Here is a 17,187-nt window from a genome sequence, read left to right on the forward strand (position 1 = left end):
ATTCCAGTCTGTGTGTGCTGTGTCATGACTATAGTAGAGACAGTAGCTGCGTTTACATGGAGCACTGTAATCGGTTTAAAAGTCCAACCCGAATGAAAATTCTCCATATAAACAACTTTACACTCTCAAGACCCTTAAAAGACACTAAAGACGTCTTTACAAAGTCCATCTCACTACAGTGGTTCTAAAATAACTTTATGAATCGGCGAGAATAGTTTTTGTGCGCAAAAAAACCCTAAATAACGACTTATATAGTGATGACGATTTCAAAACACGGCATCATGAAGCTTCGAAGCGTTATGAATCAGTGAGTCGATTCATGATTCGGATCGCGTGTCAAACTGATGAAATTTGGCGATTCAAACTGCTGAATCGACTCACTGATTCATAACGCTTCGAAGCTTCATGATTTCGTGTTTTGAAATCGGTCATCTCTATATAAGTCGTTATTTAGGGTTTTTTTGTGCACAAAAGCTATTCTCGTCTTCATAAAGTTATTGTAGAGCCGCTGTAGTGAGATGGACTTTGTAACTTTAGTCTTTAGTGTCTTTTAAGGGTCTTGAGAGTGTAAAGTTGAGCCAATGGAGGCCTTTCAGAGCATCAGCTTTACACTAAAATATCTTCATTTGTGTCTGAAGATGAACGGAGGTCTGACGGGTGTCCAACCACATGAGGCTCAGTCATTAATGACACAATTTACATTTTTGGGTGAACTAACCCTTTAATAATCAAAAAGTATGTCTAATTATTTGAATTCATAAAAACATTTATTTATTTATTTATTTATTTGTTTGTTTGTTTATTTATTAAATTATACATTATTTTATGATTTTCTTTTTCCCAGAAATGCTGTTGTGTGTTAAAAAAAATTCTGGCAATCAAATGATTGCATGAAACATCAATTTAATTTGATTAGATTTGATTTAATAATTTAATTTTTATTTAATTTAATTTTATTAAATTGTATTATTTAATTTTATTTTATTTTATTTAATTTTATTTATCTTTCAATCATATGAAATTAAATGTTTTGTCGAACAAAGTGCTGCACAGAGCTTTACTGTTTAATTAAAACAATTCAATTAAATTAAAACAGGGATGAAATTGAAAACAATTGATTATTCCTTAAAAAATAACAATTTAATAATAATGTATTAGTAAAGTAATGTAGGGACTGGTGTGTGAGGGAATCGGGGGTCCATGGTGTCATTATGGCCCGCAGATGACCTCCATCCACCTGCCAATAAACAGATATAGATACAAGGATTTTTCCATGCACAATTATAAATCTAGTTGTAGGTTTAATTTAGCCTCGGAGAATGTTCCTCTCCTCGGCTGCCCTCAATAAAGACATAATTAATACTGACTGAAGATTGTACATAACGGCACGTGAAGTCAAAGGTTCACAGTCATTGGTTGAGGCTGTTGTTTCCATGGCTTAGAAACGCAGAGGATTAAATCCTACAGATTCCTAACCTTCACTGTTTTTTGGCTGATGGTTTTTGGCCGTAGTGCTATTAGTAAGTCTTTTGGCGGGAGAAAAAAAGTGAAATATTGTCAAATTTGTTCATAAATATTAAATATAGTTATTAAATATGAAACTTTTAACTGTACTTTTAATGTTTAACCTGTATAAATGTTGAGTTGTCATTGTTTCCTGCACTTGTTCTCACTCACACACATTGCTGTTACTCTTGCCTATATGTAGATGTATTTTTTTTATTTATTTTTTCATAAATGTTCACCTTTTGGTTATTACTGTTTCCTGTGTTGTTACTCTAGTAATTCTGTGTGTAATTCTGTGTGTAAGTCCAACCTATTTTGGGTTCATTTGAACTCAGAAATATATTAATTTTTAAACAATAGTTTACACGCGTCATAATCTGAAGGCCACGCCCACCGGGGGGGAAACAATCAAACCGTCTCCATTGACTTTGCATTGCGTGAAGCGGCCTTTTGGTCATTTCAGACTTATAACAAAAAACTGAACAATGTATAAAAGCTGATATGTGACAAGGTGTACAGCAAACAAGCTAAACAAAACCCAGAAGCAAAAACCCAGACGTTTTTATAAGCTGTTGACCCAAAAAACGAGCGTTTAAGGACAAAAAAGTGGATTCAGGCCATTGAGACAGAGCGCGCGGGTCATATTACACTGAGAACTACGGCGACTAGAGGAGAACGTAATCAGAGACAGGAAATATAATATATAAAACGGACATTTGGATATTTGACTTAACAGTGACAAAATGTTTACTGCACACATACACACTGAGACACACTGAGTGTCAGGATCCCAAAATGTCCCCATTCTTCAGCTGAAGCTTCACTTCGTATTGCCTGTATCCACTTTTATCTTCTTAAACGCTCGTTTTTTTGGGGGTCGACAGCTTATAAAAACGTATTTCTGTGTTTTTTAGCTTGTTTGCTGTACACCTTGACACATATCCACTTTTAGACATTGTTCTGTTTTTTGTTATAAGTCCGAAATGACAGTGAGGCAGCCTCACACAATGCAAAGTCAATGGAGAGCGTTGGATTGTCCCCCCCCCCCCCCCCCCGGTGTGGGCGTGGCCTAAATACGCTCTGTCTCTATTGAAGCACATGGCACATTCTTTCCTATTTATAGATCATAAACTCTCATGATGATGAAGAACTGCAATGTCACGTGAGCGCGACACAGATGATCATCAAAACCACACAGATGTTTTCGTTTTTGGTAGAGTATCCAGAGCTGTACAGGCTCCGCCCTCTTCTGGAAAAGCTCATTTGCATTTAAAGACACATGCACAAAATCAGCAGGTTTGTCCTTCCACTCAAAAAAATGTGCATTTATAACATGATCTGTGGGGGATTTTGAGCTGGAACTTCACACACACATCCTGCGGACCCTTGAGACTTATTACATCTGGTAAAAAAGGGGCATTACAGGTCCACTTTTAGGGGTCGTGAGCCGGTATAAAAGCACATAGCAGTTCTTTCAGACCTGTTGATGTTCTACCAAACAGGACACACATTATATTATTAGAAAAATATCATTTTATTGTTTGCTTAGAAATGTCTCCATTACAAAACCATAATCTGAAAAACCATTAGAACAACTCAGAAGTTAGCAAGGCCACACACACACACACACACACACACAGCGGATTGCATTGGATCTCTCAGGACATGGGGCAGCAGCCGGCCTCCTCATGCTTGGTCAGGAGAGAGATCCTGGAGAAGGTTTTGAAGCAGCTTCTGCACTGGTACTTCTTGATCTCGGAGTGTGTCTGTAGATGCGCCCGCAGGTTTGAGCGGTCAGCGAACGCTCGGCTGCAGTGAGGACAGGAGAACGGCTTCTCTCCTGAAATCAGTCAAGCCAATGTCTCTGGTCAATTTACAGACAGATTTCTTTAAAAAAAACTAAAAAAGCACAATGCACTTTGATAACTTCGTTCATAAACATGTTGTCATACCTATTGATCATATATTGGATTATTATATTAGCAGATTCCGAATCTGAAATTGTTATTGTTCAGAAGCGTTTAGTGTGTGTGTGTGTGTGTGTGTGTGTGTGTGTGTGTGTGTGTGTGCGCGTGAGTGAATTCCTCCATAAGCGTTTAGTGTGTGTGTGTGTGTGTGTGTGTGTGAGTGTATTCCTCCCAAAGCGTTTAGTGTGTGTGTGTGTGTGTATGAGTGAGTGTATTCCTCCAGAAGCGTTTAGTGTGTGTGTGTGTGTGTGTTTGTGTGTGCGTGTGTATGAGTGAGTGTATTCCTCCATAAGCGTTTAGTGTGTGTGTGTGTGTGTGTGTGTGTGTGTGTGTGTGTGTGTGTGTGTGTGTGTGTGTGAGTGAGTGTATTCCTCCATAAGCGTTTAGTGTGTGTGTGTGTGTGTGTGTGTGTGTGTGTGTGTGTGAGTGAGAGTATTCCTCCATAAGCATTTAGTGTGTGTGTGTGAGTGAGTGTATTCCTCCATAAGCGTTTAGTGTGTGTGTGTGTGTGTGTGTGTGTGTGTGTGTGTGTGCATGTGTATGAGTGAGTGTATTCCTCCATAAGCGTTTAGTGTGTGTGTGTGTGTGTGTGTGTGTGTGTGTGTGCATGTGAATGAGTGAGTGTATTCCTCCATAAGCGTTTAGTGTGTGTGTGTGTGTGTGTGTGTGTGTGTGTGTGTGTGTGTGTGTGTGTGTGTGTGTGTGTGTGTGTGTGTGTGTGTGTGTGTGTGTGTGTGTGTGTGTGTGTGTGTGAGTGAGTGAGTGTATTCCTCCCAAAGCGTTTAGTGTGTGTGTGTTTGTGTGTGTGTGCGTGTGTATGAGTGAGTGTATTCCTCCATAAGCGTTTAGTGTGTGTGTGTGTGTGAGTGAGTGTATTCCTCCATAAGCGTTTAGTGTGTGTGTTTGTGTGTGTGTGTGTGTGGTGTGTATGAGTGAGTGTATTCCTCCATAAGCGTTTAGTGTGTGTGTGTGTGTGTGTGTGTGTGTGTGTGTGTGTGTGTGTGTGTGTGTGTGTGTGCATGTGTATGAGTGAGTGTATTCCTCCATAAGCGTTTAGTGTGTGTGTGTGTGTGTGTGTGTGTGTGTGTGTGTGTGTGTGAGTGAGTGTGTGTGTTTGTGTGTGTAAGTGTGTGACTGTGTGTGTGTGTGTGTGTGTGTGTGTGTGCATGTGAATGAGTGAGTGTATTCCTCCATAAGCGTTTAGTGTGTGTGTGTGTGTGTGTGTGTGTGTGTGTGTGTGTGTGTGTGTGTGTGTGTGTGTGTGTGTGTGTGTGTGTGTGTGTGTGTGTGTGTGTGTGTGTGTGTGTGTGTGTGTGTGTGTGTGTGTGTGTGTGTGTGTGTGTGTGAGTGAGTGTGTGTGTTTGTGTGTGTAAGTGTGTGACTGTGTGTGTGTGTGTGTGTGTGTGTGTGTGTGTGTGTATTCCTCCAGAAGTGTCTCACAAGATTGTGTTCCCAAATACCAGCATCCCAACGCAAGGGATATAAAAAATACTTAAATTTAAACCAATGGTAGGGTTTGTCCATATTTGACCCAAACATGGGTTGAAACAACCCAGCATTAGTGATGTCAAAAGTACCGACCGCGATACCAATTCGGTACCGAAATGTAAAAAATGTGACTCTTTGAGTGCCGTTGAGCTGGAATCATAAACGCCTCTGATTGGCCATTGTACATCGGATGTGTCTGTGATTGGCTACAATGACCAGCGCTTCACAAACATGCTATAAAGATACATCAATGACGCTTTGAATGTGAGCGTGAGAATGCAGGCGTCTATCAGCTGACCGGTGCGCTGATCAGTGTAGCCAATCACAGACATCCGATGAGCGCGTGAGCACAATGGCCAATCAGAGGCGTTTATGATTCCAGCTCAACAGTGTTCAAAGAGTCATTTCAGTACCGAATTGGTATCGCGGTCGGTACTTTTGACGACACTACCCAGCATTATATTCTCAAAGCAGAAAATATGAAATTACATAAAAATAAAGGTTCTTTATGGGCATTGGGGGCTCCATGAAGAAACTTTAACATCCATGGAACCTTTCCACTGGGCAAAGCTTCTTTATAGCGGAAACAAGTTCTTTCGATTATAAACATTTCAATCAAAGTTTCACTGTTCCCTGAGAGGGTCTTTGGGAAACCAAATATTTCACAAACAGATGATTAATAATAAAAGGAGTTGTTCACAATCCTGCACCGCCATTTTTCTATTAAACGACACAATTTGCCTTAAAACATTGTTAATGTATAATGACTTCTGGAAGAGACTTTTTGAAGTAGCATTTTTCTTTCTGTGTAAAGTCTGTATTTATGAAAATATATTATATAGTTTGCGTTTTTTTGTTTGCGTTTGTGCAGTTTTTAGAGCAAAACACAATCGATGCCACTTTGTTCATTCTTGAAGTGAATCTTTTTGCCTGTACGGTGATAATTGGAGATGAATTAAGTGATGATCGGGCATTGGTGATGAACACCTGATGATAACAAGCAGAATCACTAAAGGAAAGAGAAACGATAAATACGGGTAAAGGTATGCCAAAAATAGCTCGTATCATAGTAAATAAAGTCGCCTGAATTCAAGCAGTTGAAATCTGATGCATGTCTATATATTTGATTCAACATTGTGCATTTGGCCATTAAAGTTAATCAAAGAACAAAAAAAAAAACAAAAAAAAACTGATCTTTACTGAATAACTTTTGTAGCTAGTTTTAACATGCATTAATCTATATTTAATGTATACAGTGAAGATTATGCACCTGAATATTGTTAGACCTGAACCTTCACGCACATGGCTGACTGTCCACTTGTTTCCAATAATGTTTTAAATTCATGTATACACTACTTGTAGTTTTTGCTGTATAATATCCGTTGGAATCAAGAATTGTGAAATTTCTACAATTTTGGTTGCTTATTTATTATAATACAATGTTACATCGGTCAAAACAACGCTGGACAGTGGGTCCCCAGGAGAAGGGCTGAAGACCTCTGAATCCCCTTTCAGAACCTTTATAAGAGTGAAGGCTGAGAAAACAACACATTTTTCAGAGACATAAATGAGCCGTTCAGAATTGGTTCAAAGTCAGAGTTGGAAAAAAAAAATCCCACTAATTTTGTATGTATGCAAATATATATAATATTCAAGGTACACATTTCTAGTAATTCTCATGTTGTATTTTCAGAAAGTTTGGGAATATTTTTCCTCTCCCCCAAATTTGTCACTACCGAAACACAATAATATATCATTTATTAAGGGTTATGTTGACCTATTAAGATTTTGTTTACATCTACCTTGTAAATATAGTTTTTGTTATTTTAAAAAAAAAAAGTTTTCACAGGTAAATCAATAACTGGTACAATATTTAAATCGCAATTTATGAGATTTGTTGTATTTTCAATCCAATCTTTCTTTGTGAAAGGCGTAAAGTTAATCATACTGATGTCAAAGTTACTACGGGGATGTTGAATGCTTGAATCTGATTGGCTGATGAACGTTTTAAGGCGTGCAATTATTTTCAGGGAAAGTAGTTCCAGCAGGTTTTGACCGCATTACAGTTCCATATCACTCCGCCAAATGATCTCAGCAACAGCAAAAGAACCAAAACACACAATGACACTGACCAAGCAAATAAATATGTAACAATAGGATAAAAACGACAAATTATTTCCATGTTTTTTTTTCACAAAATGTACGTTTAATGGCTCAAGCCTCCGTTATGAGCTCTAAAATGATGTTTTGAAATTAGATGCGTAGGAAATTAGTCCTGAAATTAATCTGAACCATGTTTTGAGGTGTGGTAACCGTAGTTTAAGCGGAATAATTGACCGGGCAATAATCAATAATTCAACGACCCGGAGTCAATTATTGAACCAAACACTATAATAACATCTTAGTAGATAGTTAAATATACTTTACTTTTGACAAAACATCCAAAGTTTCGGTCGTGACTAATGTTTTGGTAGCGGGCACATCACATTACAGATTTTTAACTCAACTGGTATTTTAAATATTATTGTGGGATTCAATAGATATCTCAGGTTGTGGGACAGCAGTTTTAGGGAGCCAAAGTCTGAAAAATGGGTTGAACCTGACATGGTCTGCCATACTTTTTATTTGTGTTTTTTCTGTTAACTTTGACGCTAAGAACCAATAATTGGAGGGTCTGCTCTGCCGGAAATATTGCGGAAAAAAATTGTGGCCATTTTCATGTATGCACCCTTTATTTTTTATCAGAAAAATGTGAAAAATGATTTTTTTATTTTTTTTTATTGGTTACCGTTTGTTGGTTGTTTCAAACTCATTCAAATTACTAAGATCATAAGTGTGCCATGATGCTAAATATCCAGCATGTTTTTCATAATTCTGAGAGTAGCTTTAAATTCTATTGAGGTTCTGAGCTTGTTGATCGCCAACTAGTAGTGAAATCATCACAGATCCACTGATTTTGGTTGGATTTTTATAATTTTTTTCTGTGGAATGAGTATACTATTTGGTGAAAAGAATGGCATATTGACTGATGTCATAACTTGGGGGAATAGTTGATTGCCAATGAAGTAAAGATTGAAATATTGGAAAAAAGTGAGAAAACGCCTATTTTTTGGCATTAAATTGATGCAAAATCATGTAGAAATGTGTTTTAAGAGTTATTTTTTTCAGTGGATGTTGTCAGCACATGTGTTCTGTGTATCTGGAATGCATTTATTGACATCCTACCCTACCCAAATTTTTCACATTTTTCTGATAAAAAATAAAGGGTGCATACATGAAAATGGCCACAATTTTTTTTCGCGATATTTCCGGCAGAGCAGACCCTCCAATTATTGGTTCTTAGGGTCAAAGTTAACCAGAGGTGGACTGTAATTAAGTACATTTACTTGAGTACTGTACTTAAGTACACTTTTTGAGTATCTGTACTTTACTGAAGTATTATTTTTTAGGGAAACTTTTACTTTAACTTCACTACATTTGAAAGAAAAATATCGTACTTTTTACTTCACTACATTTCTATCAAGGTCCTCGAAGTCGAAAGTCGTTTCGGTAGCAGCTTTGCAAGTCAGTGGATGATTTTTTTTCTTCTTTAAAAGTTTTTTTTTTTGCTAAATGTAAATGTCTGGGAGAAAGAGAAGCATAGACATATGGATGAATCTGAAAAAGCCTGATGAACGAGCTCAGTTCAGTCTGGTTTTTGTGCCTCTGAAATGAGCACGAGCACTGAATAGAGCTTTCTTTTGTGTGTTTTTTCGCACTTAAACAGACCAATACACACAAAATGTCAACATTTTCATTTTGGAAAGTATTCACGTAAACAAAGTTGATGATGTCTTAAGTGAACGTAAACAGTTGGGGGAATATCGGATGTGTATCAGTGTGTAGGATTTGTGCATTCTGCCTTAAAGTGACAGCAGCTTTGTAAAAAGCTTTGTAATTTTTTAAGTATTTAAATTAGTTCAAGGTGGTCGTATGCTAGCATGTCGGATGGAGCATCACAGACTGGCTTAACCCACCATGGCATAGCGTGCATTTATACAACAATGCAACAATAATAAAATAATGCATTGACATAAAAAAGGAAATTTACTTTTGATACTTAAGTACTTTTAAAAGCAAGTACTTCTGTACTTTTACTTAAGTAAAAATAGTTTTTAACAACTTTTACTTGTAGCGGAGTAATATTTGACCAGTAGTACTTTTACTTTCACTCGAGTAATGGAGTTGTGTACTTTGTCCACCTCTGAAGTTAACAGAAAAAACACAAATAAAAAGTATGGCAGACCATGTCAGGTTCAACCCATTTTATTGAGCTTTTGAGACTTTGGCTCCACTAACTGTGTAGAATAGCCCTTATACTACATGACTCTGAGCGTACCTGTGTGTGTGCGGATGTGTCCCTGAAGCAGCCAGGGCCTGGAAAAGGCCTTTCCACACAGCTTACACACACATGGCAGAGTGTGTGTGCGGATGTGCATCTTCAGCGCGCCCAGACTCACATACTCCTTGTCGCAGTATTTGCAGCTGAAGCACTTCTGGCTCGGCCAGTGGAGCGGCCTCTGCTCGGCCAGGCTGGAGAAGCTCAGGTAAGCCTTCCGGCAGTCAGTACATTCATCACTGGGGCCAGCAGGGGCCAGTCCTAAAGGGGTCAGGGCTCTTTGGGAAAGCTGGAATGACCGGGGCTCTGTGAACTCCAGCATTGGCACCGGAAGAGGACCAGACGTCACAGGTACGGGGAAAGTGAGACCCAGAACTGGGCCGTCCATCGGGTGCTGTGGAGGAACATACATCCCTGAACTGATGAGGTTCGTCCGCAGATCGGAGCTCAACGAGTTCCCAAGACGTCCCGCTGGACGCAGAGTCTCATGAGGATGCAGCACTTTGAGTTTGGAGCTCGAAGATTCGATATGAATCACCTCTGTGGAGATACAACTCAATTCATGGGTGTCAAATCACTAACAATAAATCCCAAAGATTATTTCATTGAAATCCCAAGCCTGAAATGATCAAATGTGCCTTTAAACATGATTGAATTCATATTATCCACCTTACTTTTAACATAAGGCTTCTGATGCTTTTTATTTATTATAATCATGAACTCATTGGTTTGATGCACAAATAGTTTTACACTGCAAAAAATGCTTTTCTTACTTAGTATTTTTGTGTTGTTTTCAGTCCAAATATCAAAAAAATCTTACATTAAGAAGCATTTACTAGACAAGCAAAAGTTTGTGTCTTGTTTTGGGGGAAAATAACTCAAAATTAAGGGAGCTTTTGCTTAAAATAAGCAAAATAATCTGCCAATGGGGTAAGCAAAATAATCTTGTTTTCTGTTTGAATTAAGATTATTTTGCTTACCCCATTGCCAGATTATTTTGCTTATTTTGAGCAAAAACTCCCTTAATTTTGAGCTATTTCCCCCCAAAACAAGACAATACTTTTTATTTGGCTAGTAAATGCTTCTTGTTTTGAGAATTTTTAGATGTTTGGACTAGAAACAAGACAAAAATACTAAGTAAGAAAAGCATTTTTTGCAGTGTACATTTGTAATTCTTCTCATTATTTCCCTATAATCCCTATATATCTCTCACACACACACGTCTTACATACACATTGCAAAAGTAAGGTGGATATTTATCAACACAATAAATGTAACTTTCATATGAAAACACATGAGCCTAGGAAAATTGACATCTTCACCCTTATTTGTTTGTTTTATTTGTGATAACGCAATGAAAAATGCCAAATTGTGAGTCAATTGTTGTGCAGGAAATTATGAACATATGCACAAACAAGAGAGAACCAATGAAATATTAATAACTGAATATGTTTTAGTCAATCTGTGGTTTTTGTTTTGCCCTGTAAAATAAAAGCTGTATCTGAATCTCCATGTCGATGTGTGTCTAAAAAACATAATGTAAGAATGTCTGATCTGTGGCACGAAAGTATTGTTGGTGAATATAATCTATTAATAACAAATAACCACTTTTGGTCAGTGATAAGATTAGAAAATTATTTTACTTTTATCACCTGATTGTCTTTGTTTCTGTCTTTCTCTGCAACACATTATGTGTTTTGGTGAACAAGGTTACAAAGAGCACAAACGCACATAAAAAGCCAAGAGTGAAACCGGCCAACTAAAGCAAACACTGATCACCATCATGGTGACCAACCATTTTCAATCTGGCTAGCAATGCGTGAAGCTGCTAATTTATCATGTTATATGATTAGTGAAGGGTCATGTGACACTGAAGACTGGAGTAATGATGATTTGATAACAGGAATAAATCACACTTTACTATATATTCACATTGAGAACAGCTGATCTACACTGGAGGAATATTTCACTGTTTACTGGAGTTATGATCAAATAAAAGCAGCCTTGGTGAACAGAAGATTTTCAAATACATTAATATAGTAATGTTTAAAAACTTTTGACAGGTACTGTATATATATATTGTCAGAGAAGATCATCAATGGAAGAGAATCAATGTATGGGAACACAATAATACTATTAAAATAAAATAACTGGCTAAGCCAATTATCTATCAATGTGTTTCCCAAGCGGCCAATAACAGTCTTTAGTCAAAAAAGAGAGAACTCTCTCATATTTAATAAGGGTTATTTCTAATCTCCCTCTAAGATTGAACAATAAGTGTAAAGCCCAGATTTGCTGGTAAAAGCGACTCTTCAAACTCTCCACGAGCCGCTCTATTGTGAGAGATCCTGCACCTGCTCACATCTCTTCATCCTGTCCTCATTATCTGCTCATCATCTGACCATACAGGCATGCATCTATATATCTGAAACTATATATTCTTGCATAATTAGCATGCATGCATATTACCTGAAGGACTACTTTTAGAAATATTCATTTCAATCAAGACTAGAACATCACTGATTCTTGGACAAAACCTGTCCTAAACACAAAAGCCCTATTTATGATCAAAAGTAAGACTATCAATAGGGTTCAGCGGGGCTAAAGGCTCCTTTGATTTTATTCTCCTCTAAAGCACTTTCCAAAACAAACGCTTTTCGAGATGCTCGTGGAAATGTGTCTGATCCGTGACGCGATCGCAAAGATGATTCTGCGCTCATTTGATCTAATATTTGATGGTTTTAAAAATGTTGTAGATTTAAGTAGCAAACAAGAATCCTTAAAATTATTGAATATATTTTGTTAATTTTGTTCAAGGTAATTAAAGCAAAAGTTTTTCAATAACGGGAGATTATGTAAAAGTATGGTATTAAAGGCACCATTTTTATGTATATTAAATGATAATAAACAGCTGACTTTAACATCTGTTGACATGACATGGTTATGATTGTAAGTATCATATATTAAGTTGGGTGTCCACCTTAGAGATAATCACCATATTTATAATCAAACATTTAAAATGTGATATTAATCATACCATATAATAAAATATAATGTATTGTTACTACTGTAAATCTATATTAAATTATTATGGGATCTCCTTCAATGCTTTAAATCTTTACTTTTAAGATGATTTCAGATCAATATATTTTAATGACATCATATTTATTGATCAAACATGAATTCTTTTATTCGTCAAAATAAACAGAAAATAGTTCAAACTTTGCTAAAGTGATTGTTTTGAACAATTATTAAAAGCATATTATTTTAGCAAAAGTATTTGTATCAATACTGTGTGCCATGTGTGGGGTAAAATGCCCCGCTCGACACCCCTTACATTTTTAAGATTTAATCAAATTAACCACTTTTATGATTTATTTTCACACAAAATCTGTTGCTCCATACAAACATATATTATATCATACATTATAGGAGTAGTGAAAGCACATTTTCCTTAAGGTGTGCCCTTAAAAAGTTACATCTAAAGGTATTTCTGTATACATTACTAATATTTTTTAATAATTTCTTTCGTATTATTTTAAAAGCACACTCATGTAATCTAACCTGTCCTCACGAGGTCACAACGAAAAACTGCCAAACAAAGTGTTTAAAAATTAAAAAATACACTGTTACATTAAAAGGCACGGATCTTACAGATATCAAACAATAACACAAGTAAATCTTGAATGATATTTTCCATTAAAAAATGGCTTTTGAAGTTCGGATGTTTTATGATCCTGAATAAATCAGGCAGCTTTAACTCTGAGGAGCTCTTACTACTCCCAGCTCATTGTGGATCTCACAGTCAGACACAGAAGTTATACATTTATTAATATTTTAAACAATAAGTCTCTGCATTACAGCTTTAACATGTCAACTCAGTGTAATCGTTTCTGTGAATAGCTGTGGGATAAGTTTATTAAGACGTCAACTCCATCAGGTTTAATGTCTGATGGTTGACAAGTGCTCTCAAAAAGTCTGTATAATGTGATTTAACATGTTTTCTTTCTTATGCTGTTCACTTATACTGTACATTTGGCCCCAGATGGACCTTTGTTTTGGTTAATTTTGACAGAAAAATATCATTCTTTTTTCAATTTATTGCGTAAACATTTTAAAACATCAATGGAACTACATGATATAATGTCTTAATTACCTAAAAACATTGTGATACATGTTTAATATTAAAAGGAGGGAGGAAAACGAAGGAATTTAGGAACTGGGTTGTTCATAATAGTGTGAAAACAAACAAACAAACAAACAAACAAACAGAGAGAGAATGTTTTATGACTTAGCTCCTTTACTGAACACCATAACTACATACATTATGACTTTACACAGTTTTTTTGATTAATTAAATTAAATTAGCATGATTTTAGTGTGTCTGAGTTTACTCAACATTATGAAATGAATAAATATAAATTTTTCAAAATAAACAAGCCTGTTCCCTTACATGGCTCATTATCTGAGACACTTTTTAACAATGTAGTGTTAGTTTATTCATTGTTTTTACATCTAAAACATGTTTTGTCCCTTCTGACATGTGAACACTTTTGTAAAACTCTAAGATTCAGAGTTTTATTAAATTATAATCATTCAAAACGATTTTTTTTCTCCTCATTCATTTATAACCTATACATTTATATATAAATATAACAAAAAAGTGAATTATATTATCAAATGCTATTCATGCGAACATTTTTAATATATGCAAATATCATATCATATAAATCGCAAATATGAAAAAAAAAAAAAAAAAAAAAAAGTTCTATCACAAATGTTCTATTTAGTGTAAATAACTGACCGTGTTTCTTCGAGTCCAGCTCTCCATAGTCGGGCTTCCTGCTCGTGAGGTGTTTCTTCACCAAGAAAGACCTTGGCATCGTTTAAAGGAAACTATCCTGCCTTCTGAGCACGAGCACGAGCTTTGAGCGGGAGATGGTGAAGTGCTGAAGGAGCAGCTGATGTTTGGAGAGAAGAGAGAGGCAGGTGCAGCTCGAGCTTGACGGACATCTCCCTCAGCCAATCAGAATGGAAGGACAAGTGTAAGAGGGCGGGGCCGTGTTTGTCCCGACATTCCGCGGCAAACAGGTGCACGCGCGCGATCACAACAGCAGAACTTTATTTTGATGAAGCATGGCGTGTGTTTTCCAGCGAGTGTGTGTGTGTGTGTGTGTGTGTGTGTGTGTGTGTGTGTGTGTGTGTGTGTGTGTGTGTGTGTGTGTGTGTGTGTGTGTGTGTGTGTGTGTGTGTGTGTGTGTGTGTGTGTGTGTGTGTGTGTGTGTGTGTGTGTGTGTGTGTGTGTGTGTGTTTTCCACCCTCACTCTCGGGACCAGGGCTTTTCTAACTGAGGTCCAGGGACCCCCAGGGGCCGCAAAGGAGAGACAGGAGTCAACAATTAAAACGATTACAATAAATAAGTTATTAAATTAACATGTGATAAAACATGTAAGAAATAAATAATACAATTAAAATGAGTAAATACTTTTTTTTTGCTTTATTATTGATTTCTTATTTATAAATTTGTTTAAAAGTTTAGAGAAAAAAAGATTAAATAAACAAATAAATGATTGAATGTTAAATTACCATATGATAAAAATGTAAATTAATTTATGTTAAAATAAGTAAATAAATTAGCTTAAATAAATGTGCAAACATTTCAGAGATACCATTATTTATATATATACAATTATTAAAATATGATTTAAATAAATAAATAAGTGATTACATGTTAAATGAACATATATTAAAAAGTAATGTTTTAAAATAAATAAATTAGATTAAAATAAATGAATAAAAATGTGATTAATATAAATTAATACAAAAAATGATTTAAATAAACAAATAAATATTTTAATGTTAAATTACCATATGATAAAAATGTTTAAAAAAAAGAAAAAATTCAAATAAATTAGATTAAAATAAATAAATGTGGAAAAGCCTAGAGTAAAACTGTAAAAATGTGAATATAATACAATAATAATATTAAAATAAATACATCAGATTAAATAAACAAAATAAATAAATTTGCTTTACTATTAATTTCTTATTTATAAATTTGCTTAAAAGTCCAGATAAAAAAATAAGTAAACAAATAAATTAGATTAAATAAATAAGTGATTACATGTTAAATTAACGTATTAAAATGTAAAAAAAATTTAAATAAATAAATTAGATTAAAATAAATGAATTAAATATGTGATTAATATAAATTCATAAAAATGTTGATTTAAATAAAAAAATAAATGATTGAAAGTTAAATTACCATATGATAAAAATGTAAAAAAAAAAAAAAACAAGATTGATAACATTAAAATAAATTAGATTAAAATAAATAAACAATAACACTTCGCTTTGCTGTATTGTCCTATCCCAACAACATAAACTCTAAAATATGATTGACATGTAAAGGTAAAAAAAGATACACTTTGTTTGATCGGTCGCAGAGACCATGATAACAGTTTCATTAAAGAGTTCATAATTCATTAAACTTTCACCTCATTAATATTTTAGGTTTTCATAAGAGAGACCAGATAATGTAACATTAACTTCAGTAACTCTGTGTCTCAGACGTGATATAATCATCCCATATTTATCTGTTATGAATTAATAACGCTACATCCTGATACAAAATACTGTTCTTTCAACCTATCGAACTGCTGAATGGGTCTGTGCGTTAATTTTTTACCGTGGTAAACTAATAACAAAACAAAAAAACGGTTCCCAATCACTTCCATGTCCAGACGTGACATGCCACCGCAACACGCGATAAAATCCATCTATCCGTCTGTCTGTCTGTCTGTCTGTCTGTCTGTCTGTCCGTCCATCTGTCCATCCGTCTGTCTGCCTGTCTGTCTGTCTGTCTGTCTGCCTGTCTGTCCGTCCGTCCGTCCGTCTATCCGTCTGTCTGTCTGTCCGTCCGTCTGTCTGTCCATCTATCTGTCCGTCCGTCCATCTGTCCATCCGTCTGTCTGCCTGTCCGTCTGTCTGTCTGTCTGCCTGTCTGTCCATCCGTACGTCCGTCTATCCGTCTGTCTGTCCGTCCGTCCGTCCGTCTGTCTGTCCGTCCGTCTGTCTGTCCATCTGTCTGTCCGTCCGTCCGTCTGTCTGTCTGTCCGTCCATCTGTCCATCCGTCCATCTGTCCATCCGTCTGTCTGCCTGTCTGTCTGTCCGTCTGTCTGTCTGTGTCCGTCTGTCTGCCTGTCTGTCTGTCGGTCCGTCCGTCTATCCATCTGTCTGTGCGTTCGTCTGTCTGTCCGTCTGTCTGTCTGTCTGTCCGTCCGTCCGTCCGTCTGTCCATCCGTCTGTCTGCCTGTCTGTCCGTCTGTCTGTGTCCGTCTGTCTGCCTGTCTGTCCATCTGTCTGTGTCCGTCTGTCTGCCTGTCTGTCCGTCTGTCTGTGTCCGTCTGTCTGCCTGTCTGTCCATCTGTCTGTCGGTCCGTCCGTCCGTCCGTCTGCCTGTCTGTCTGTCTGTGTCCGACCGTCTGTCTGTCCGTGTCCGTCTGTCTGTCTGTCTATCCGTGTCCGTCTGTCTGTCTGTCTGTTTGTGTCCATCCGTCTGTCTGTCTGTGTTCGTCTGTCCATCTGTCTGTCTGTCTGTTTGTGTCCGTCCGTCTGTCTGTCTGTCTCTCTATCTGTGTCCGTCTGTCTGTCTGTTTGTGTCCGTCCGTCTGTCTGTCTGTCTGTCTGTGTCCGTCCGTCCGTCTGTCTGCGTCTGTCCATCTGTCTGTCTGTCTGTGTCCGTCCGTCTGTCTGTCTGTCTCCGTCTGTCCATCTGTTTGTTTCCATCCGTCTGTCTGTCTGTTTCTGTCCATCCATCTGTCTGTCTGTTTGTGTCTGTCCGTCTG

The 17,187-nt window shown here is 36.7% G+C and overlaps 1 protein-coding gene across 1 annotated transcript; it reads right to left on the reverse strand.

The window, feature by feature from the left end:
• Positions 1-3,097: 3,097 nt before the first annotated feature.
• Positions 3,098-14,341, reverse strand: snai3 (snail family zinc finger 3). The gene is made up of 3 exons (XM_079805933.1): positions 14,144-14,341; positions 9,340-9,879; positions 3,098-3,346 (listed from the first exon to the last, which is right to left on the reverse strand). Exons 1-3 carry the CDS (start codon positions 14,220-14,222, stop codon positions 3,165-3,167), a joined length of 801 nt encoding a protein of 266 aa, XP_079662059.1. The 5' UTR covers positions 14,223-14,341; the 3' UTR covers positions 3,098-3,164.
• Between the last annotated feature and the right edge of the window lie 2,846 nt (positions 14,342-17,187).

This window comes from Gobio gobio (genome assembly GCF_949357685.1).
Source record: "Gobio gobio genome assembly, chromosome: 2".
NCBI lineage: Eukaryota > Metazoa > Chordata > Actinopteri > Cypriniformes > Gobionidae > Gobio > Gobio gobio.